The following is a 16,587-nucleotide window of genomic DNA, read 5'->3' as shown; positions in this document are numbered from 1 at the left end:
AAAATATTTTATTCTCATCCACTCACCATGAGCTCTCTAAAGTATACCTATTGATCTGCTCGCTCTAGGCTCACATTTTCTGAGGAGGCTGGGGATGTCATTTATGATTATGGGGAGCAGGATACTTATAACAAGGCCAAGTGCCTGGCTTTAGCTCAGATGATCTACACTGAATGTGGCCTGCACAAGAAAGCTCTTCTTTGCCTATGTAAACAGGGTCAGATTCATGGGGCCATGGAATACATACAACAGTTCAAGGACTTTACTTCCGGTAAGTGAAAAAGCCTACTTATTGGTATGTATTCGAATTCTAGACTTTACTGGTAAGATCACACATGATAGTAGGCAATATTTTGGATTTACATTTTAAAGTCTATTTTACGTATACTAATAAGTAGATTTTTATAATTTTTGGTGAAAACAGTTAAGCTAGAACTGATTGACTTTCATGCTAGACATTCAAATACATTAGTATTTCTTCACTACATAAACGTTTAGTAAACTGTGGAATCCTGAAACATACAATTTTTGTCTGTCTGTTTTTAACAAAAACCTAGCTTTTATTGAGAACCTACTATGTGCCAGAGTCTAGATGTGTTCTCACACCCTTCTAGCCAGTCCTCACAGTAGTCCCATCAGGTAGTCATTGCTAGGCCTGTCGTACAAGTAGAGATGCTGAGATCCACAGAGGGAACACTGAGCTGAGGGAGTGAAGTTCACCAAGTCCTTGGTGCTAACGGAGGGTCCTGGGTAGCTGTGGCCAGCCCAGTCAGAGTGGTCTTTGCCTTAAGGTCAGTTGTTGCTGAGATCTTGTTTTTCTCCCATGTCTGGCAGAGGCATGAGGGACAGCCTCAGGCTGTCCTGAGGGGACAACCTGGCAGCCTTCAAGAAGGTAGATGTCTGGGTGTCTCTGCTTCTCTCCCTCTGAAGTACACAGTTTATTTTGCAGATATTTTAGACCATGCTACTTAGAGAATTTTTTTAAAATAGCTGCACTTATTTGTTACATATGAGTGTATGTAAACTATGATATGAGCATTAAAAATGAAGAACTAGTAAAATAATGTTCATTTCAAAATTTTGAAACACTTAGGTTACAAGTAGGCAGTGATCTGAGAGCATTGTCAACCTTAGGGTAACTATAGTTGAATGAGCTGATCTCTTATGAACCTAGCTCAGCACTAACCTACGTGTACAGGCAGCCTGACCTCTCTCATATCCCAGGTCTATGTCTGAATTCTTATTTGCAGGCTCTGTACCCCAATTCTAAGAAGTTGCAAATAAGACAAACTACAGCACTTCTAGGTCATATTTTTCTGGGAAAGAGGGTCATTTATGGCAGTTGAATCTGATTATTTTCAAACAATAAATTTAATTTTACTTAGCATCTATCTTTTAAAGTTATGAATTTCTTCATTTGTTATATTAACAGCACACTTGATACTATAGTTTGGCTTTTTACTTGCATTATCTTACTTAATACTTACATTAACTATAAAGTAGGTTTTGTTATTATCCCTATTTTATAGATTAAAAAAAAGCTTTCCACAGAGAGGCTAACTAAGGCTCAAAGAGGTAAGTAATTTGCCTACGTACACACAGCAACAGGATAGAATCTGGCATAGTAGGTTCTACTCAATATTTATTGAATGAATTAGATATTTTATTTTTATTATCTAAGTATACAGGTTCATTTTCTGTTTTAAGTATTATTTTTCCACAGGTAAGAAATGATTACTCTAGAATTTATATTGACTGAAATGTGAATGAAGTTTCTGTTTTGCTTGCAAAATTTGCCTTGCATAAATGCATTGAAATGTGATTGACTCATTATTGTATTGTTCTGTTCCTGCATTATAATCTAAAATAATTATGTGTTATTATAATAATTTAAGAAGTAATGACACTCTCTATAATTAGAACCTTGATATTTATCCTCAGAATTTATTTAGCACATCATAAGATGAAAATAATAACTTGAGAAAAAGTAGAAACCCTGAAAAATTGCTTTGCTTATTTTACTTTTTAATGGGAAACAACTACAGCTTTCCATGGTATCATGGGGCCTTGAGGGAAAGACTTAATTTTATACTTTCAGAAAAGAATGTTCTCAGATTTAGACTATCAGTTATACATTTACAAATTAAAAAAACAAAAACCAAAACCACAACAAAACAAAAACAAAAATTATAAGAAAGTTTTGTTCCAAAAGCATAAATCTGACTAAAGGAGCATCTGTTTTAGAAATAAAAATTATTCCACCCCTCCAATAATATTTAGAATGAAACCTGAAATGATTTGTTTGTTCACCTTCCCCATTATCATTAAACAAGTGAATATACTTAAGTGGAAATTGGGTTATTCTAGATATGAAGCTCTCAAACTTTTTGGTCTCAGGTTTCTTTTATTTACTTATTTATTTATTATGTTTATTTATTTTTGAAAGAGAGAGTGAGTGAGTGAGTGAGGAGGGGAAGGACAGCAAAAGGGAGACAAGAGGATTCAAAGTGGGCTCTGGCACTGAGAGCAGAAAGCCTGGTGAGGGGTTTGAACTCACAAACTGTGAGATCATGACCTGAACTGAAGTTGGATGTTTAAGCAACGGAGCCACCCATGCACCCCTCTTTTACACTTTTAAAAAAGCACTGAACATCCCAAAGAGCTTATATTTATATAGGTTATATCTGTTGATATTTATCCTATTAGAAATTAAAACAGAAAATTTTAAAATATTTATTCATTTAAAGAAAACAATAAACCCATCACATGTTATCATAATAAAATATTTTTTATAAGAAATAACTTTTCCTTGGGGCGCCTGGGTGGTGCAGTCGGTTAAGCGTCTGACTCTTGATTGCAGTTCAAGTCATCATGTCAAGGTTTCATGAGCTTGAGCCCCGCATCCAGCTCTGTGCTGACAGTGGGGAGCCCTCTCTCTGTCCCTCCCATACATGCACGTGCTCTCTCTCCAAAATAAATAAATATACTTTAAAAAACAAAAAAACTTTCCAAAACCAAGGAATTTCATGAAAAGAGTTGCATTTTCTACATTTTTGCAAATCTCTACAATATCTGGATTACTATAAGATAGCTGGCTTCCTATATCTGCTCCTGTATTCAGTCTGTTGTAAGACTACATGTCATATAGTCTTTGGAAAACACCACTGTATATTTGTGAGAGAATGGGAATGAAAAAGGCAAATAACAGCTTAGTATTTTTATGAACATAGTTTTGACTTTATAAACCCTAGACCATATTTTGAGAACCATTGCTCTAGATGTTCATGAGTTAAACATCTATCACACTTGGCATATCGGCCTTTATAATCATATTAAAACAGAATATCCATGAAAGGGGAACCCTCTTGCAATGTTGGTGGGAATGCAAATGGCTGCAGCCACTTTGGAGAACAGTATGGAGATTTCTCAAAAAGTTAAAAATAGGGACATCTGGCTCAGTCAGTTAAGCGTCAATTCTTGGTTTCAGCTCAGGTCATGATCTCACAGTTCGTGAGTTCAAGCCCTGCATTGGGCTCTGCACTGACAGCACAAAACCTGCATGGTATTCTCTCTCTCCCTCTCTCCCTGCCCATCCCCTGCTCACACACACATACACTCTCTCTCTCAAAATAAATTAATAAACTTAAAAAAAAAGTTAAAAATAGAACTACCCTATGATCTAGCGATTGCACTGCTAGGTATTTACCCAAAGGATAAAAAAAATAGAAATTTGAAGGGATATATGCACCCTGGTGTTTATTGTAACATTGTCAACAATAGCCAAGCTATGGAGAGAGCCCAAATGTCCAGACTGATGATGAATGGATAAAGATATGATATATATACACAATGGAATATTAGTCATCCAAAAGAATGAAATCTTGTCATTTGCAATGACATGGATAGAGCTAAAATGTACTATGCTAAAGAAATAAGTCAGTCAGAGAAAGACAAATACCATATGATTTCACTCATATGTGGAATTTAAGAAACAAAACAGATGAACATATGGGAGGGAGAGAAACCATGAGAGACTTAATGATAGAGAACAAACTGAAGGGTGATGGGGCGTGGGGAATGAGCTAGATGAGTGATGGGCACTAGGGAGAGCACTTGTTAGAATGAGCACTGGGTGTTGTATGCAAATGATGAATCACTGAAGTCTATTCCTGAAACCACTATTTCACTGTATGTTAGCTAAGTAAAATGTAAATAAAAATTTGGAGAAAAACACCAAGAACATCCATGAGATAAAAATTGATTAATAACCTGTCAAACTAAGAAATGACGAAATGAATTCCAAACCATGGTAAGCAGAGGAGAAAGGTCATAGGAGTTGAATTTGTGTTCCTTTGAACTAGTCAGAGGCCATATCTTGTACATACTTAAGTAAATAGTGGTTAATTAATCAATTCAAGGAGAGGGGAATTTGAATGCCTGATTGAATGAAACAGCAAAATGTGTGAGTTACGAAATGCTGGTGGCTGGGGGATGCTATATAAATAGCTTCACCTTAGTGAAGGCCAGTTTGACCCAAATCATAAACTTCTTCTACCTCTTCTCTAGGGAAATTAAAAAAAAATTGTTTGACTTTATTGATACAGAATTATATTCTGCTATTCCTTGCTTATTCTTTTATCATTTATCTCTCTTTTATTTATGTGTGTATGTGCATGTATGTGTATATGTACATACATACAGTGCATCACACATATACTTATTGTTTTGGAGGAGCATTGCTAAAGATTGGAAGGTCATGGACTTGGGTGGATTAGATGAACTTCGTTCTCGTTTATATCATGTGTATAATTCTGGGAAAATTAACTTCTCTAAGCCTGTTTCCTCACTTTTAATGTGAGAATAATAATATCTCACTTATACTGAATATTAAATGCAGTGATTTGATGTATGTAAGTTCCTAGTACAGTAAATATGTGTTTAATAAATACTAGATTATCTTATATTATCAGTCAAAAAGTTGCAAATTATGTTTATGGTAGTTCTTAAAAGGCTTTCAGGAATTATTCTGAATACTACCTCTGTTGTGACCAAAGAATAATATTAAAAACAATTTTTTTTTAATGCTTAATGTTAATTTTTGAGAGAGAGAGGGACAGACAGAGTGTGGGCTGGGGAGGAGGGGCAGAGTGAGAAGGAGACACAGAATCCAAAGCAAGCTCCAGGCTCTGAGCTGTCAGCACAGAGCCCCATGCGGGGCTTGCACCCATGAGCCATGAGATCATGACCTCAGACAAAGTCAGATGCTTAACCCACTGAGTCATCCAAGCACCCTGAGAAAGTAAATTTTTTACTTGAAAAACTTTAGTTAACACAAAGTTTATAAACTTAAGAATGTAAATCATGGGGGTGCCTGAGTGGCTCGGTCGGTTAAGCGTCCGACTTCACCTCAGGTCATGATCTCATGGTTTGTGAGTTTGAGCCCCGCATGGGTCTCTGTGCTGACACCTCGGAGCCTGGAGCCTGCTTCAGATTCTGTGTCTCCCCCTCACTCTCTGCCCCTCCCCCACTCACACACTATCTCTCCCTCAAGAATAAACATTAAAAAAATTTTTTTTAAATGTAAATCATAATTGTAGTATCAACTCAGTAGTTATCTAGTATATTAAACCATATGAAATATCCTTTTTTGTAGTAAAGCATGGTCAAATGTAGGCAACTTCATATGGCTCAGCTACTAGCTACTTGAACGGGCTAATGGCTTCTTAAAGTCTTCATTTTTGAGTTTCTAAAATAATATTTTTAGGAAAAAAATTACTGAGCCCCTTTTTCTGTGCAAGGCACAGGAAGAAAGAAATTATACTCACTAGAAGTTGGCCCAAATAAGAACAGCAAGATATAGACAAACATAATCTTGTTAGATGGAACCTTAGAAATTGGATATGCTAACACTTTATTTTTTTAATGTTCATTTATTTTTGAGAGAGAGAGAGCAGGGAAGGGGCAGAGAAAGAGGGGGACAAGATCTGAAGTGGGTTCTGAGCTAACAGCAGAGAGCCCGATGTGGGGCTCGAGCTCAAAAACCGTGAGATCATGACCTGAGCTAAAGTCCGATACTTAACCAACTGAGCCACCCAGGAGCCCTAATGCTAACACTTTTAAGATGCATAAACTGGGATCCAAAAGAATAAGGGACTGATGGAATTGTGGTTAGATCAGGTTTCCTGATTGCCAATCTAATTATTTCTATTCTACCACAGTTCTTTGATAATTTGTTTTCCTGGTAGTCCTTGCTGTAAGTAGTTTTCTTTCGTTTTTTGCTATGCTGAGCATGATTTTTTTTCTTCTTGATTGGAGATAGTAGTGTTGAGTTCACTGAGGGCTTTGGAAGGATTGGAAAAAGAAATGTTGATTGGCAGGTATAGATATTAGCTGGTCCCAGTTTGTAGTTGATGTATCATATTAGGATGTTGAGACATAGTTTTTGAATTTTGCTTTCAGATGACCTGATGGACCTAATCAAGTTATGTCCTCACACTGAATTAATTCAGTGTCTCACTAGAGAATGGAACGGGAAACCACCATCTTTATCTTTTGGTCTTGCTATACTTCATCTGTTCTCTGTAGATATGAAAAAAGTTGGCATTAAGCTACTTCAAGACATAAGTAAAGGTGGGAAAGGTAAGTATAGTAAAATGTTGTTGTAGAAGAAAAAGTATTGGGTTATTTAGGGAAAGGTTCAAGATTATTACGTTTGAGTTAACTCATTCTTCCTAAGAATTCCTTCTTGGCAGGAATTGACTTTAAGAGTTTATAAATGTAAAGACTACCATGTCAATAATAGTCTGTTAACAATAGTATTTTTTTTTAATTTTTTAATGTTTATTTATTTTTGAGAGAGAGAGAGAGAGACAGAGTGTGAGTGGGGAAGGGGTAGAGAGAGAGGGAGACACAGAATCTGAAACAGGCTCCAGGCTCTGTGCTGTCAGCATAGAGCTCGATGTGGGGCTGGAACTCATGAACTGCAAGATCATGACCTGAGCCAAAGTAGGACGCCCGACCAACTGAGCCACCCGGGCGCCCCAATAGTATTTATTTCTTGAGGGAATTACAAAGAAGAGAGAATCTTAGTGAAGATTGAGGGGAACATGTTAATAATTATATTAGCTAACACTACTCTAAAAACTTTACATATATTAATAAGTATTTATATTTAATAACTTTTTATATATTTTAAGTGTTATTTAGACATAATCTTTTTAAAAAAAGTATTTATTTTGAGAGAGAGAGACTGCAAGCAGGGGAGGAGAGAGAGAATCCCAAGCAGGCTCTGTGCTCTTAGTGCAGAGCCCAACAAGGGGCTTGAACTCACAAACCATGAGATCATGACCTAAGCCAAAATTAAGCACTGGACACTTAACCTACTGAGCCACCCAGGTGCCCTTGGAAATAATCTTTCTATATTTTAATCTTAAACTAAATATATATGTACGTGTCATTTATATATGATATTTACTCTGAACATAACTCTGCAGTAGGGTCAAGAATTACTAATGAAATCTCATTTTTTCTTTCCTTTCTCTAATATAGGAACTTGAGCAGACAATTTGATTTTAAATTACTACATGGGGTTTAAGAATGAATAGCAGATTACATTAAAACATATTTGGGAAGATAATTTTGAAATTATAGATATCAATTAAATTATTTTATTTGGCAGAGTTATGGTAGAAATAAAATAATAGTGATGACAATGTTTTAAAAAGATCTTTCATTAAGTATCATAAGTAATGCAGGTAATAGATAAGAAATGAGTTCCCTAAATAAATATATTCCAAGGGGGTCACTGTAATTGATCTTCAAAAGCAAATAATCTCCTTAGTTTTATTTAATAAACTCATTCTTTTATATCCTTAGAAAAAATATTTGTTACAGAAGCCCCATCATTAAGAGGTCTCTCTCTATCAGAGATAAGATGGAGGGTTTACTGAAGAGGTTTTTAAACACTTGGGTCAGCACTACTAGGGAATTTATAAAAGAATTTGAAGGATCATGAAAACTAGACCTGTAAGCCCTCAATTACATGATAGTGTCTAATGGTACCTTGTAGACTCTGAATAAGGCTGAGCCCTCATTCTTCATTTTCTAAGCTCCCTTCCTTGTAACTTTCAATATCTGCTAGCCTTACCAAGAAGGAGATGAGTAAAGGTGTGGGAATGTGAGACATGGTAGAGGGTTGAAGTGAGGCATGAAAAGGTTCATGAAAAAGCAGAAGAAACTAACACTTGATTACTCACCATGAGTTGGATGAAGCACTCCACATTAAACTTATAGGAATCAGGTTTAATAGTAAGTGAGTTGAAATGATATCCCTTTCTATTTTTGAAGAATTGCTAAATATGGATTTTCAAATAAGAATAGGCGACATACTATAATATTATAATTTTTTTCCTTAGGTATAGTCGAACATCTTATGATAAATGATCCATTTTGCTCATTAGAAAACTGGCAAGAAGTAGCAAATATATGTTTACAGAATGGCTTTGACAAATTATCTCGTGACATCATGTCCATTCTTCGGTCTCAGGCTGGAGTTACAGAAATTTCTCAAGAAGATGATACAGTCAACTTAATGGAACATGTTTTTTGGTAGTGCTACATCTTAACCAGTTGAGGGAGCTTGTATAACATTTTATGTGTGTTGGTTGGACAAACTGATTTTGGCATAACTAACTTATAAATAAATCCAAAGTGTGAAGCTCTCAGAAATCATGCTGCTCTTATTATGTTGACATTTAGATTTGTCCTTGAAACATTTAGACTGTTGCTTTCTTTTTCTCCATATGGTCATTTCTTATATTGAATCTTGATAAAATCCAAGAATATAACTCAGTTTAGGTATGTACTTCTATCTAAGGGCATAAGCTAACATCTAGATATATTCTTTTCTGGTGATCAAATTTCATAGTAAGAACTGGAGAAGGTGTGGGTAGTATCCTGTCAGACTAATTTCCCAAATATTGAATGCTATGAGCCTGATTTTTAACAAGAAAGACAGGATGTCATTTTGAGGTTGGACTCACTGGTGAAATCCTAAGTATAGTAATTTTGTACTACTGACTGCCCCATGCTTTGGTCAATGTAAATGGCAAATGTTAGGCTTCTACTCTAAAAGTTGGGAATCCTAGCATGTTCTTACCTAGAGAGAAGACCAGCCAAATTTTGCATGGATGTAGACCTGAGATACCTGTAGGTATGGAACGTATGTCATAGGTGGTTTGGGATGATTTCAAATGTCTGAGTAAGTATTTGTTGGAATACTCAGGTTGTGTCATGGACAGGTAGGATATTCAACATATTTAGTGATCCACATGGCATGGGCACCATGAGTCAAACAGAACAGATCCTCAGCTAATCTTAACAGCTTTCAGCCCTTATGCCACGGCAGAGCATACCAGCTAAATGTCAGCCTTGATCATGGAACTTGGTAACAGTGAGCTGCTATGAGATGGAGTAGGAGTAAAAAGTCAAGCTTCTTTCCCCTCCTAAATTTAAATTGAATGTCTGTTTTTTTACTCTATAGTTGAAAGAATATGAACTTGGAATCAGGTAGCCTTGTATTTAAATTCTGGTCTTACCTCTTCCTCTTTGTAAAATACGGGCGGTAATACTCCTCCAAAGGTTTGTCATGAAGGTTAGTGATATGTGTGTATAATAGAAGTATATAACGTAATAGAGGAATTTTGCAGAAGGTAACTGTTATTTCTATGTAATAGGTCCCAGAAATATATGTTCCTCTGCTTGGCTTAAACTTACTAAATCCCACATATCTGTCTGTCTTTATTTGTATAATTATCCTTCTTTGGTGTATTTGATAATACTGACATACCTTATTCCTAAAGTAAGTGATCTGTCTATGCTAGGGCTTCTTGGCTTATCTTATAAATCCAGAGGGTACTGGCTACGTTCTCAGTTTTTCCATATATTGCTAAACACAGTAATGCATAATTATAATTGAGTTTTCTAAACCAATATTTTTTAAAGTAATATATGTACATAATTTAAAAAGCAATGTATTACTAAAAGGCTTACAGTAACTAATAATATTTTGATTTCTGGCCATCACATTAGCTGTGATTTTTGAAAAGAAAAGATGAAGGATGGAAAAAAGAAAGGGAAAGAGAAAAGGCATTGCAGCAGCATTGATTTTTTATTCTTAAAAAAATTTTGAATGTTTGTTTATTTTTAGCAGCATTGATTTTTAATATACCAACGAAACCTTTTTTCTTTGAGACTTGTATAATTGATAGAAAACTATTATGTGTCCATTGACAGAACTTAGGGAAAAAAAGTATCCCTGAAAGCCAGGAGGATGAAGTAGGAACTTAAATGTGGAAAAAGCTTGGAACAGCAGCTGTTGTTGTTACTGTTAATTTTGCTTTTATTTTAAAATGTTTTTCCTCCACTCATTATTGTTCCTCCTCTGTTTAGCATTACCTGCGGCAGTTTTCCCAAGGAATGCGAAACTTGTCAAGTGAATATAAATCAAAATGTCTAGAGATGGAGTTGGGAGGAAGAGCAAGAAAGAATATGAAGTCAAGTGGGGGGAGGAGGAGGAGTGGAGCTGTGAGCTACAAAAGGTTTGGAAGCAGTCGGAGCCTCCTGTAGGCTGCACTGAAGAGATGCATAACATGAGCCTCTTGACATAGGACCCTGCATGCGAGACCAGCTCTACCACAATCTGGCTTTGTGTCCTTTTCTTCATAAGTTTATTTTGACTAGATAATTCCTCTTATCATTTATAACTCAAAAATTCTGTAATTCTGCAAAGGTACAAATGATTCCCCAGTACTTTTTGACCTTTTGCGTAAATTTGAAATACCAAGCAAGATAGATTCAACATCAGAATCAATAACACATACTGAATACCTACTTTGTGTATGGTCTCTGCTATCAAAATTACAGCTTCAGGGGAGACACAGCTGTATCTTTTACTTTATTTTACTTTTAAAAATAATAATTCCTCAGTATCATCTAATATACACTCCATATTCAAGTTTCACCAACTGCTTAAAAATACCTTTTTATAGTTTATTTGTTCTAATTAGGATCTAAACAAGGTTTGTGTGTGCTGTTTGGTTATTGTATCTCCGTATCTAGAGTATACCTCCCCCCTCACCCTTTTTTCTCTCTCTGTTGACTGGTTGGACTGGGTGGTTGTTACCAAAAATGTTCCACCTGCTAGATTTGTCTGACTGCTATTTGACCTTAAGGTATTACTTTATTTGTTATTCTATTTCCCATATTTCCTATAAATGGAAGTTAGTTCTAAAGACTTGAGGAAGATGGTGGCGTAGGAGGACTCTGGGCTCACCGCATCCTGCTGATCACTTAGATTCCACCCACACCTGCCTAAATAACCCAGAAAACTGCCAGAAGACTAGCAGAATGGATTCTCCGGAGCCAAGTGCAGACGAGAGGCCCACGGAAGAGGGTAGGAAGGCCCGAGAGGCAGTGCGCGCTACATGGACTGGCGGGAGGGAGCCTGGGCGGAGGGGCAGCCCGCCGGCCAGGCGGAGCCCCCGAGTCTGGCTTGCAAAAGCAGAGGGGCCCGATGGAGTGTGTTCCGACAGCAAGCAGGACTTAACATCTGGAAGGTTATAAGTTAACAGCTCTGCTCAGAGAGCGGGAGGGCTGGAGGACAACGGGAGGGAGAGTTGTTGAGCCCCAGAGGACAGAGCTCAGTTTGGCAGGGAACAAAGGCGCTCACCAGGGCCATCTCCCTCGCCCATCCCCCAGCCAAAATCCCAAAGGGAACCAGTTCCTGTCAGGGAACTTGCTTGCACCATGCAAACACCCAGTGCTGTGCTTCTACAGATCCATCCCTCCGGCAGCGGGTCTGACTCCCTCCTGGTGCCGCAGGGCCCCTCCCAAAGCAGATCACCGAAGGAAAAGCGAGGTGAGCCTGCCCCTCCTGCACCTGGGCACCTTGCCGATCCACCCCAGCTAATACGCCAGATCCCCAGCACCACAAGCCTGGCAGTGTGCAAGTAGCCCAGATGGGCCACCCCACCCCACCCCACAGTGAATCCCACCCCTAGGAGAGGGGAAGAGAAGGTACACACCAGTCTGACTGTGGCCCCACCCACCAACGCAAGTTATTCAAGACAGCACAGGGGAAGTGCCCTGCAGTTCCACACCACTCCAGGGACTATCCAAAATGATGAAACGGAAGAATTCCCCTCAAAAGAAACTCCAGGAAATAGCGACAGCTAACGAACTGATCAAAAACGATTTAAACAATGTAACAGAAAGTGAATTTAGAATAATAGTCATAAAATTAATCACTGGGCTTGAAAACAGTATAGAGGACAGCAGAGAATCTATTGCTACAGAGATCAAGGGACTAAGGAACAGCCAGGAGGCGCTAAAAAATGCTATTAATGAGCTGCAAAATAAAATGGAGGTGACCATAGCTCGGATTGAAGAGGAAGAGGAGGGAACAGGTGAACTAGAAGATAAAATTATGGAAAAAGAAGAAGCTGAGAAAAAGATTAAAAAATCCAGGAGTATGAGGGGAAAATTAGAGAACTAAGTGATGCACTAAAGAGAAATAATCTACGCATAATTGGTATTCCAGAGGAGGAAGAGAGAGGGAAAGGTGCTGAAGGTGTACTTGAAGAAATAATAGCTGAGAACTTCCCTGATCTGGGGAAGGAAAAAGACATTGAAATCCAAGAGGCACAGAGAACTCCCTTCAGACGTAACTTGAATCGATCTTCTGGCCGACATATCATAGTGAAACTGGCAAAATACAAGGATAAAGAGAAAATTCTGAAAGCAGCTAGGGATAAACGTGCTCTAACATATAAAGGGAGACTGATAACACTCGTGAGGGATCTCCCTACTGAAACTTGGCAGGCCAGAAAGGAATGGCAGGAAATCTTCAATGTGATGAACAGAAAAAAATATGCAGCCAAGAATCTTTTATCCAGCAAATCTGTCATTTAGAATAGAAGGAAAGAGGGGCACCTGGGTGGCGCAGTCGGTTAAGCGTCCGGCTTCAGCCAGGTCACGATCTTGCGGTCCGTGAGTTCGAGCCCCGCGTCAGGCTCTGGGCTGATGGCTCAGAGCCTGGAGCCTGTTTCCAATTCTGTGTCTCCCTCTCTCTCTGCCCCTCCCCCATTCATGCTCTGTCTCTCTCTGTCCCAAAAATAAATAAACGTTAAAAAAAAAAAATTAAAAAAAAAAAAGGAAGGAAAGATAAAGGTCTTCCCAAACAAACAAAAACTGAAGGAATTCATCACCACTAAACCAGCCCTACAAGAGATCCTAAGGGGGGGGGGGGGCGCCTGGGTGGCACAGTCGGTTAAGCGTCCGACTTCAGCCAGGTCATGATCTCGCGGTCCGTGAGTTCGAGCCCCGCGTCAGGCTCAGGGCTGATGGCTCAGAGCCTGGAGCCTGTTTCTGATTCTGTGTCTCCCTCTCTCTCTGCCCCTCCCCCGTTCATGCTCTGTCTCTCTCTGTCCCAAAAATAAATAAATGTTGAAAAATAAAAAAATTAAAAAAAAAAAAAAAGATCCTAAGGGGGATCCTGTGAGACAAAGTCCCAGAGACATCACTACAAGCATGAAACCTACAGACATCACAATGACTCTAAACCCATATTTTTCTATAATAACACTGAATGTAAATGGACTAAATGCGCCATCCAAAAGACATAGGGTATCAGAATGGATAAAAAAAAAAACAAGACCCATCTATTTGCTGTCTACAAGAGACTCATTTTAGACCTGAGGACACCTTTAGATTGAAAGTGAGGGGATGGAGAACTATTTATCATGCTACTGGAAGTCAAAAGAAAGCTGGAGTAGCCATACTTATATCAGACAAACTAGACTTTAAATTAAAGGCTGTAAGAAGAGATGAAGAAGGGCATTATGTAATAATTACAGGGTGTATCCATCAGGAAGAGCTAACAATTATAAATGTATATGCGCCGAATATGGGAGCCCCCAAATATATAAAACAATTACTCACAAACATAAGCAACCTTACTGATAAGATTACTTCTTACTGATAAGAAGTAATTGCAGGGGACTTTAATACTTCACTTACAACAATGGATAGATCATCTAGACACATGGTCAATAAAAAAACAAGGGCCCTGAATGATACATTGGATCAGATGGACTTGACAGATATACTTAGAACTCTGCATCCCAAAGCAACAGAATATTCTTTCTTCTCGAGTGCACATGAAACATTCTCCAAGATAGATCACATACTGGGTCACAAAACAGCCCTTCATAAGTATACAAGAATTGAGATCATACCATGCATACTTTCAGACCACAATGCTATGAAGCTTGAAATCAACCACAGGAAAAAGTCTGCAAAACCTCCAAAAGCATGGAGGTTAAAGAACACACTACTAAAGAATGAGTGGGTCAACCAGGCAATTAGAGAAGAAATTAAAAAATATATGGAAATTGGGGCGCCTGGGTGGCGCAGTCGGTTAAGCGGCCGACTTCAGCCAGGTCACGATCTCGTGGTCCGTGAGTTCGAGCCCCGCCTCAGGCTCTGGGCTGATGGCTCAGAGCCTGGAGCCTGTCTCCAATTCTGTGTCTCCCTCTCTCTCTGCCCCTCCCCCGTTCATGCTCTGTCTCTTTCTGTCCCAAAAATAAAATAAAACGTTGAAAAAAAAATTAAAAAAAAAAATGGAAACAAATGAAAATGAAAATACAACAATCCAAACACTTTGGGATGCAGTGAAGGCAGTCCTGAGAGGAAAATACATTGCAATCCAGGCCTATCTCAAGAAACAAGAAAAATCCCAAATACAAAATCTAACAGCACACTTAAAGGAAATAGAAGCAGAACAGCAAAGACACCCTAAACCTAGCAGAAGAAGAGAAATAATAAAGATTAGAGCAGAAATAAACAATATAGAATCTAAAAAAACTGTAGAGCAGATCAATGAAACCAAGAGTTGGTTTTTTTAAAAAATAAAATTGAGAAACCTCTAGCCAGGCTTCTCAAAAAGAAAAGGGAGATGACCCAAATAGATAAAATCGTGAATGAAAATGGAATTATTACAACCAATCCCTCAGAACTACAAGCAATTATCAGGGAATACTATGAAAAATTATATGCCAACAAACTGGACAACCTGGAAGAAATGGACAAATTCCTAAACACCCACACACTTCCAAAACTCAATCAGGAGGAAATAGAAAGCTTGAACAGACCCATAACCAGTGAAGAAATTGAATCGGTTATCAAAAATCTCTCAATAAATAAGAGTCCAGGACCAGATGGCTTCCCAGGATAGTTCTACCAGACGTTTAAAGCAGAGATAATACCTATCCTTCTCAAGCTGTTCCAAAAAATAGAAAGGGAAGGAAAACTTCCAGACTCATTCTATGAGGCCAGCATTACTTTGATTCCTAAACCAGACAGAGACCCAGTAAAAAAAGAGAACTACAGGCCAATACCCCTGATGAATATGGATGCAAAAATTCTCAATAAGATACTAGCAAATCGAATTCAACAGCATATAAAAAGAATTATTCACCATGATCAAGTGGGATTCATTCCTGGGATGCAGGGCTGGTTCAACATTCACAAATCAATCAACATGATACATCACATTAATAAAAGAAAAGATAACCATATGATCCTGTCAATTGATGCAGAAAAGGCCTTTCACAAAATTCAGCAACCTTAATAAAAGCGCTCGAGAAAGTCAGGATAGAAGGAACATGCTTAAACATCATAAAAGCCATTTATGAAAAGCCCACAGCTAACATCATCCTCAATGGGGAAAAACTGAGAGCTTTCCCCCTGAGATCAGGAACACGACAGGGATGTCCACTCTCACTGCTGTTGTTTAACATAGTGTTGGAAGTTCTAGCATCAGCAATCAGACAACAAAAGGAAATCAAAGACATCAAAATTGGCAAAGATGAAGTTAAACTTTCACTTTTTGCAGATGACATGATATTATACATGGAAAATCTGATAGACTCCACCAAAAGTCTGCTAGAACTGATACATGAATTCAGCAAAGTTGCAGGATACAAAATCAATGTACAGAAATCAGTTGCATTCTTATACACTAATAATGAAGCAACAGAAAGACAAAGAAACTGATCCCATTCACAATTGCACCCAGAAGCATAAAATACCTAGGAATAAACCTAACCAAAGATGTAAAAGATTGTATGCTTAAAACTATAGAAAGCTTCTGAAGCAAATTGAAGAAGATATAAAGAAATGGAAAAACATTCCGTGCTCATGGGTTGGAAGAATAAATATTGTCAAAATGTCAATACTACCCAAAGCTATCTACACATTCAATGCAATCCCAATCAAAATTGCACCAGCATTCTTCTCGAAGCTAGAACAAGCAGTCCTAAAATTCATATGGAACCACAAAAGTCCCCGAATAGCCAAAGGAATTTTGAAGAAGAAGACCAAAGAGGGAGGCATCACAATCTCAGACTTGAGCCTCTACAAAGCTGTAATCATCAAGACAGCATGGTATTGGCACAAAAACAGACACATAGACAAATGGAATAGAATAGAAACCCCAGAACTAGACCCACAAACGTATGGCCAACTCAT

General features: G+C 38.0%; 1 protein-coding gene across 16 annotated transcripts in view; it reads left to right on the top strand.

Moving 5' to 3' along the window:
• The window catches only part of CLHC1 (clathrin heavy chain linker domain containing 1), a 42,796-nt gene extending 31,420 nt beyond the window's left edge, over window positions 1–11,376 (top strand). For 8 of the 16 annotated variants that reach the window (XM_047851764.1, XM_047851762.1, XM_047851765.1 and 5 more), the window contains 3 exons: window positions 69–271; window positions 6,460–6,639; window positions 8,415–11,375. In XM_047851764.1, coding sequence (XP_047707720.1) covers window positions 69–271; window positions 6,460–6,639; window positions 8,415–8,611 — 580 coding nt within the window. In that variant the 3' untranslated portion in view covers window positions 8,612–11,375. Of the gene's footprint in view, window positions 1–68; window positions 272–6,459; window positions 6,640–8,414 lie in introns of all 16 variants that reach the window. The other 8 variants (XM_047851777.1, XM_047851776.1, XM_047851772.1 and 5 more) reach the window with 3 other exon arrangements.
• Window positions 11,377–16,587: the final 5,211 nt, after the last annotated feature.

This window comes from Prionailurus viverrinus, chromosome A3, assembly GCF_022837055.1.
Source record: "Prionailurus viverrinus isolate Anna chromosome A3, UM_Priviv_1.0, whole genome shotgun sequence".
Lineage (NCBI taxonomy): Eukaryota > Metazoa > Chordata > Mammalia > Carnivora > Felidae > Prionailurus > Prionailurus viverrinus.
Note: the sequence above shows the minus strand (reverse complement) of the source record. Positions and strands in the feature narration are given on the sequence as shown.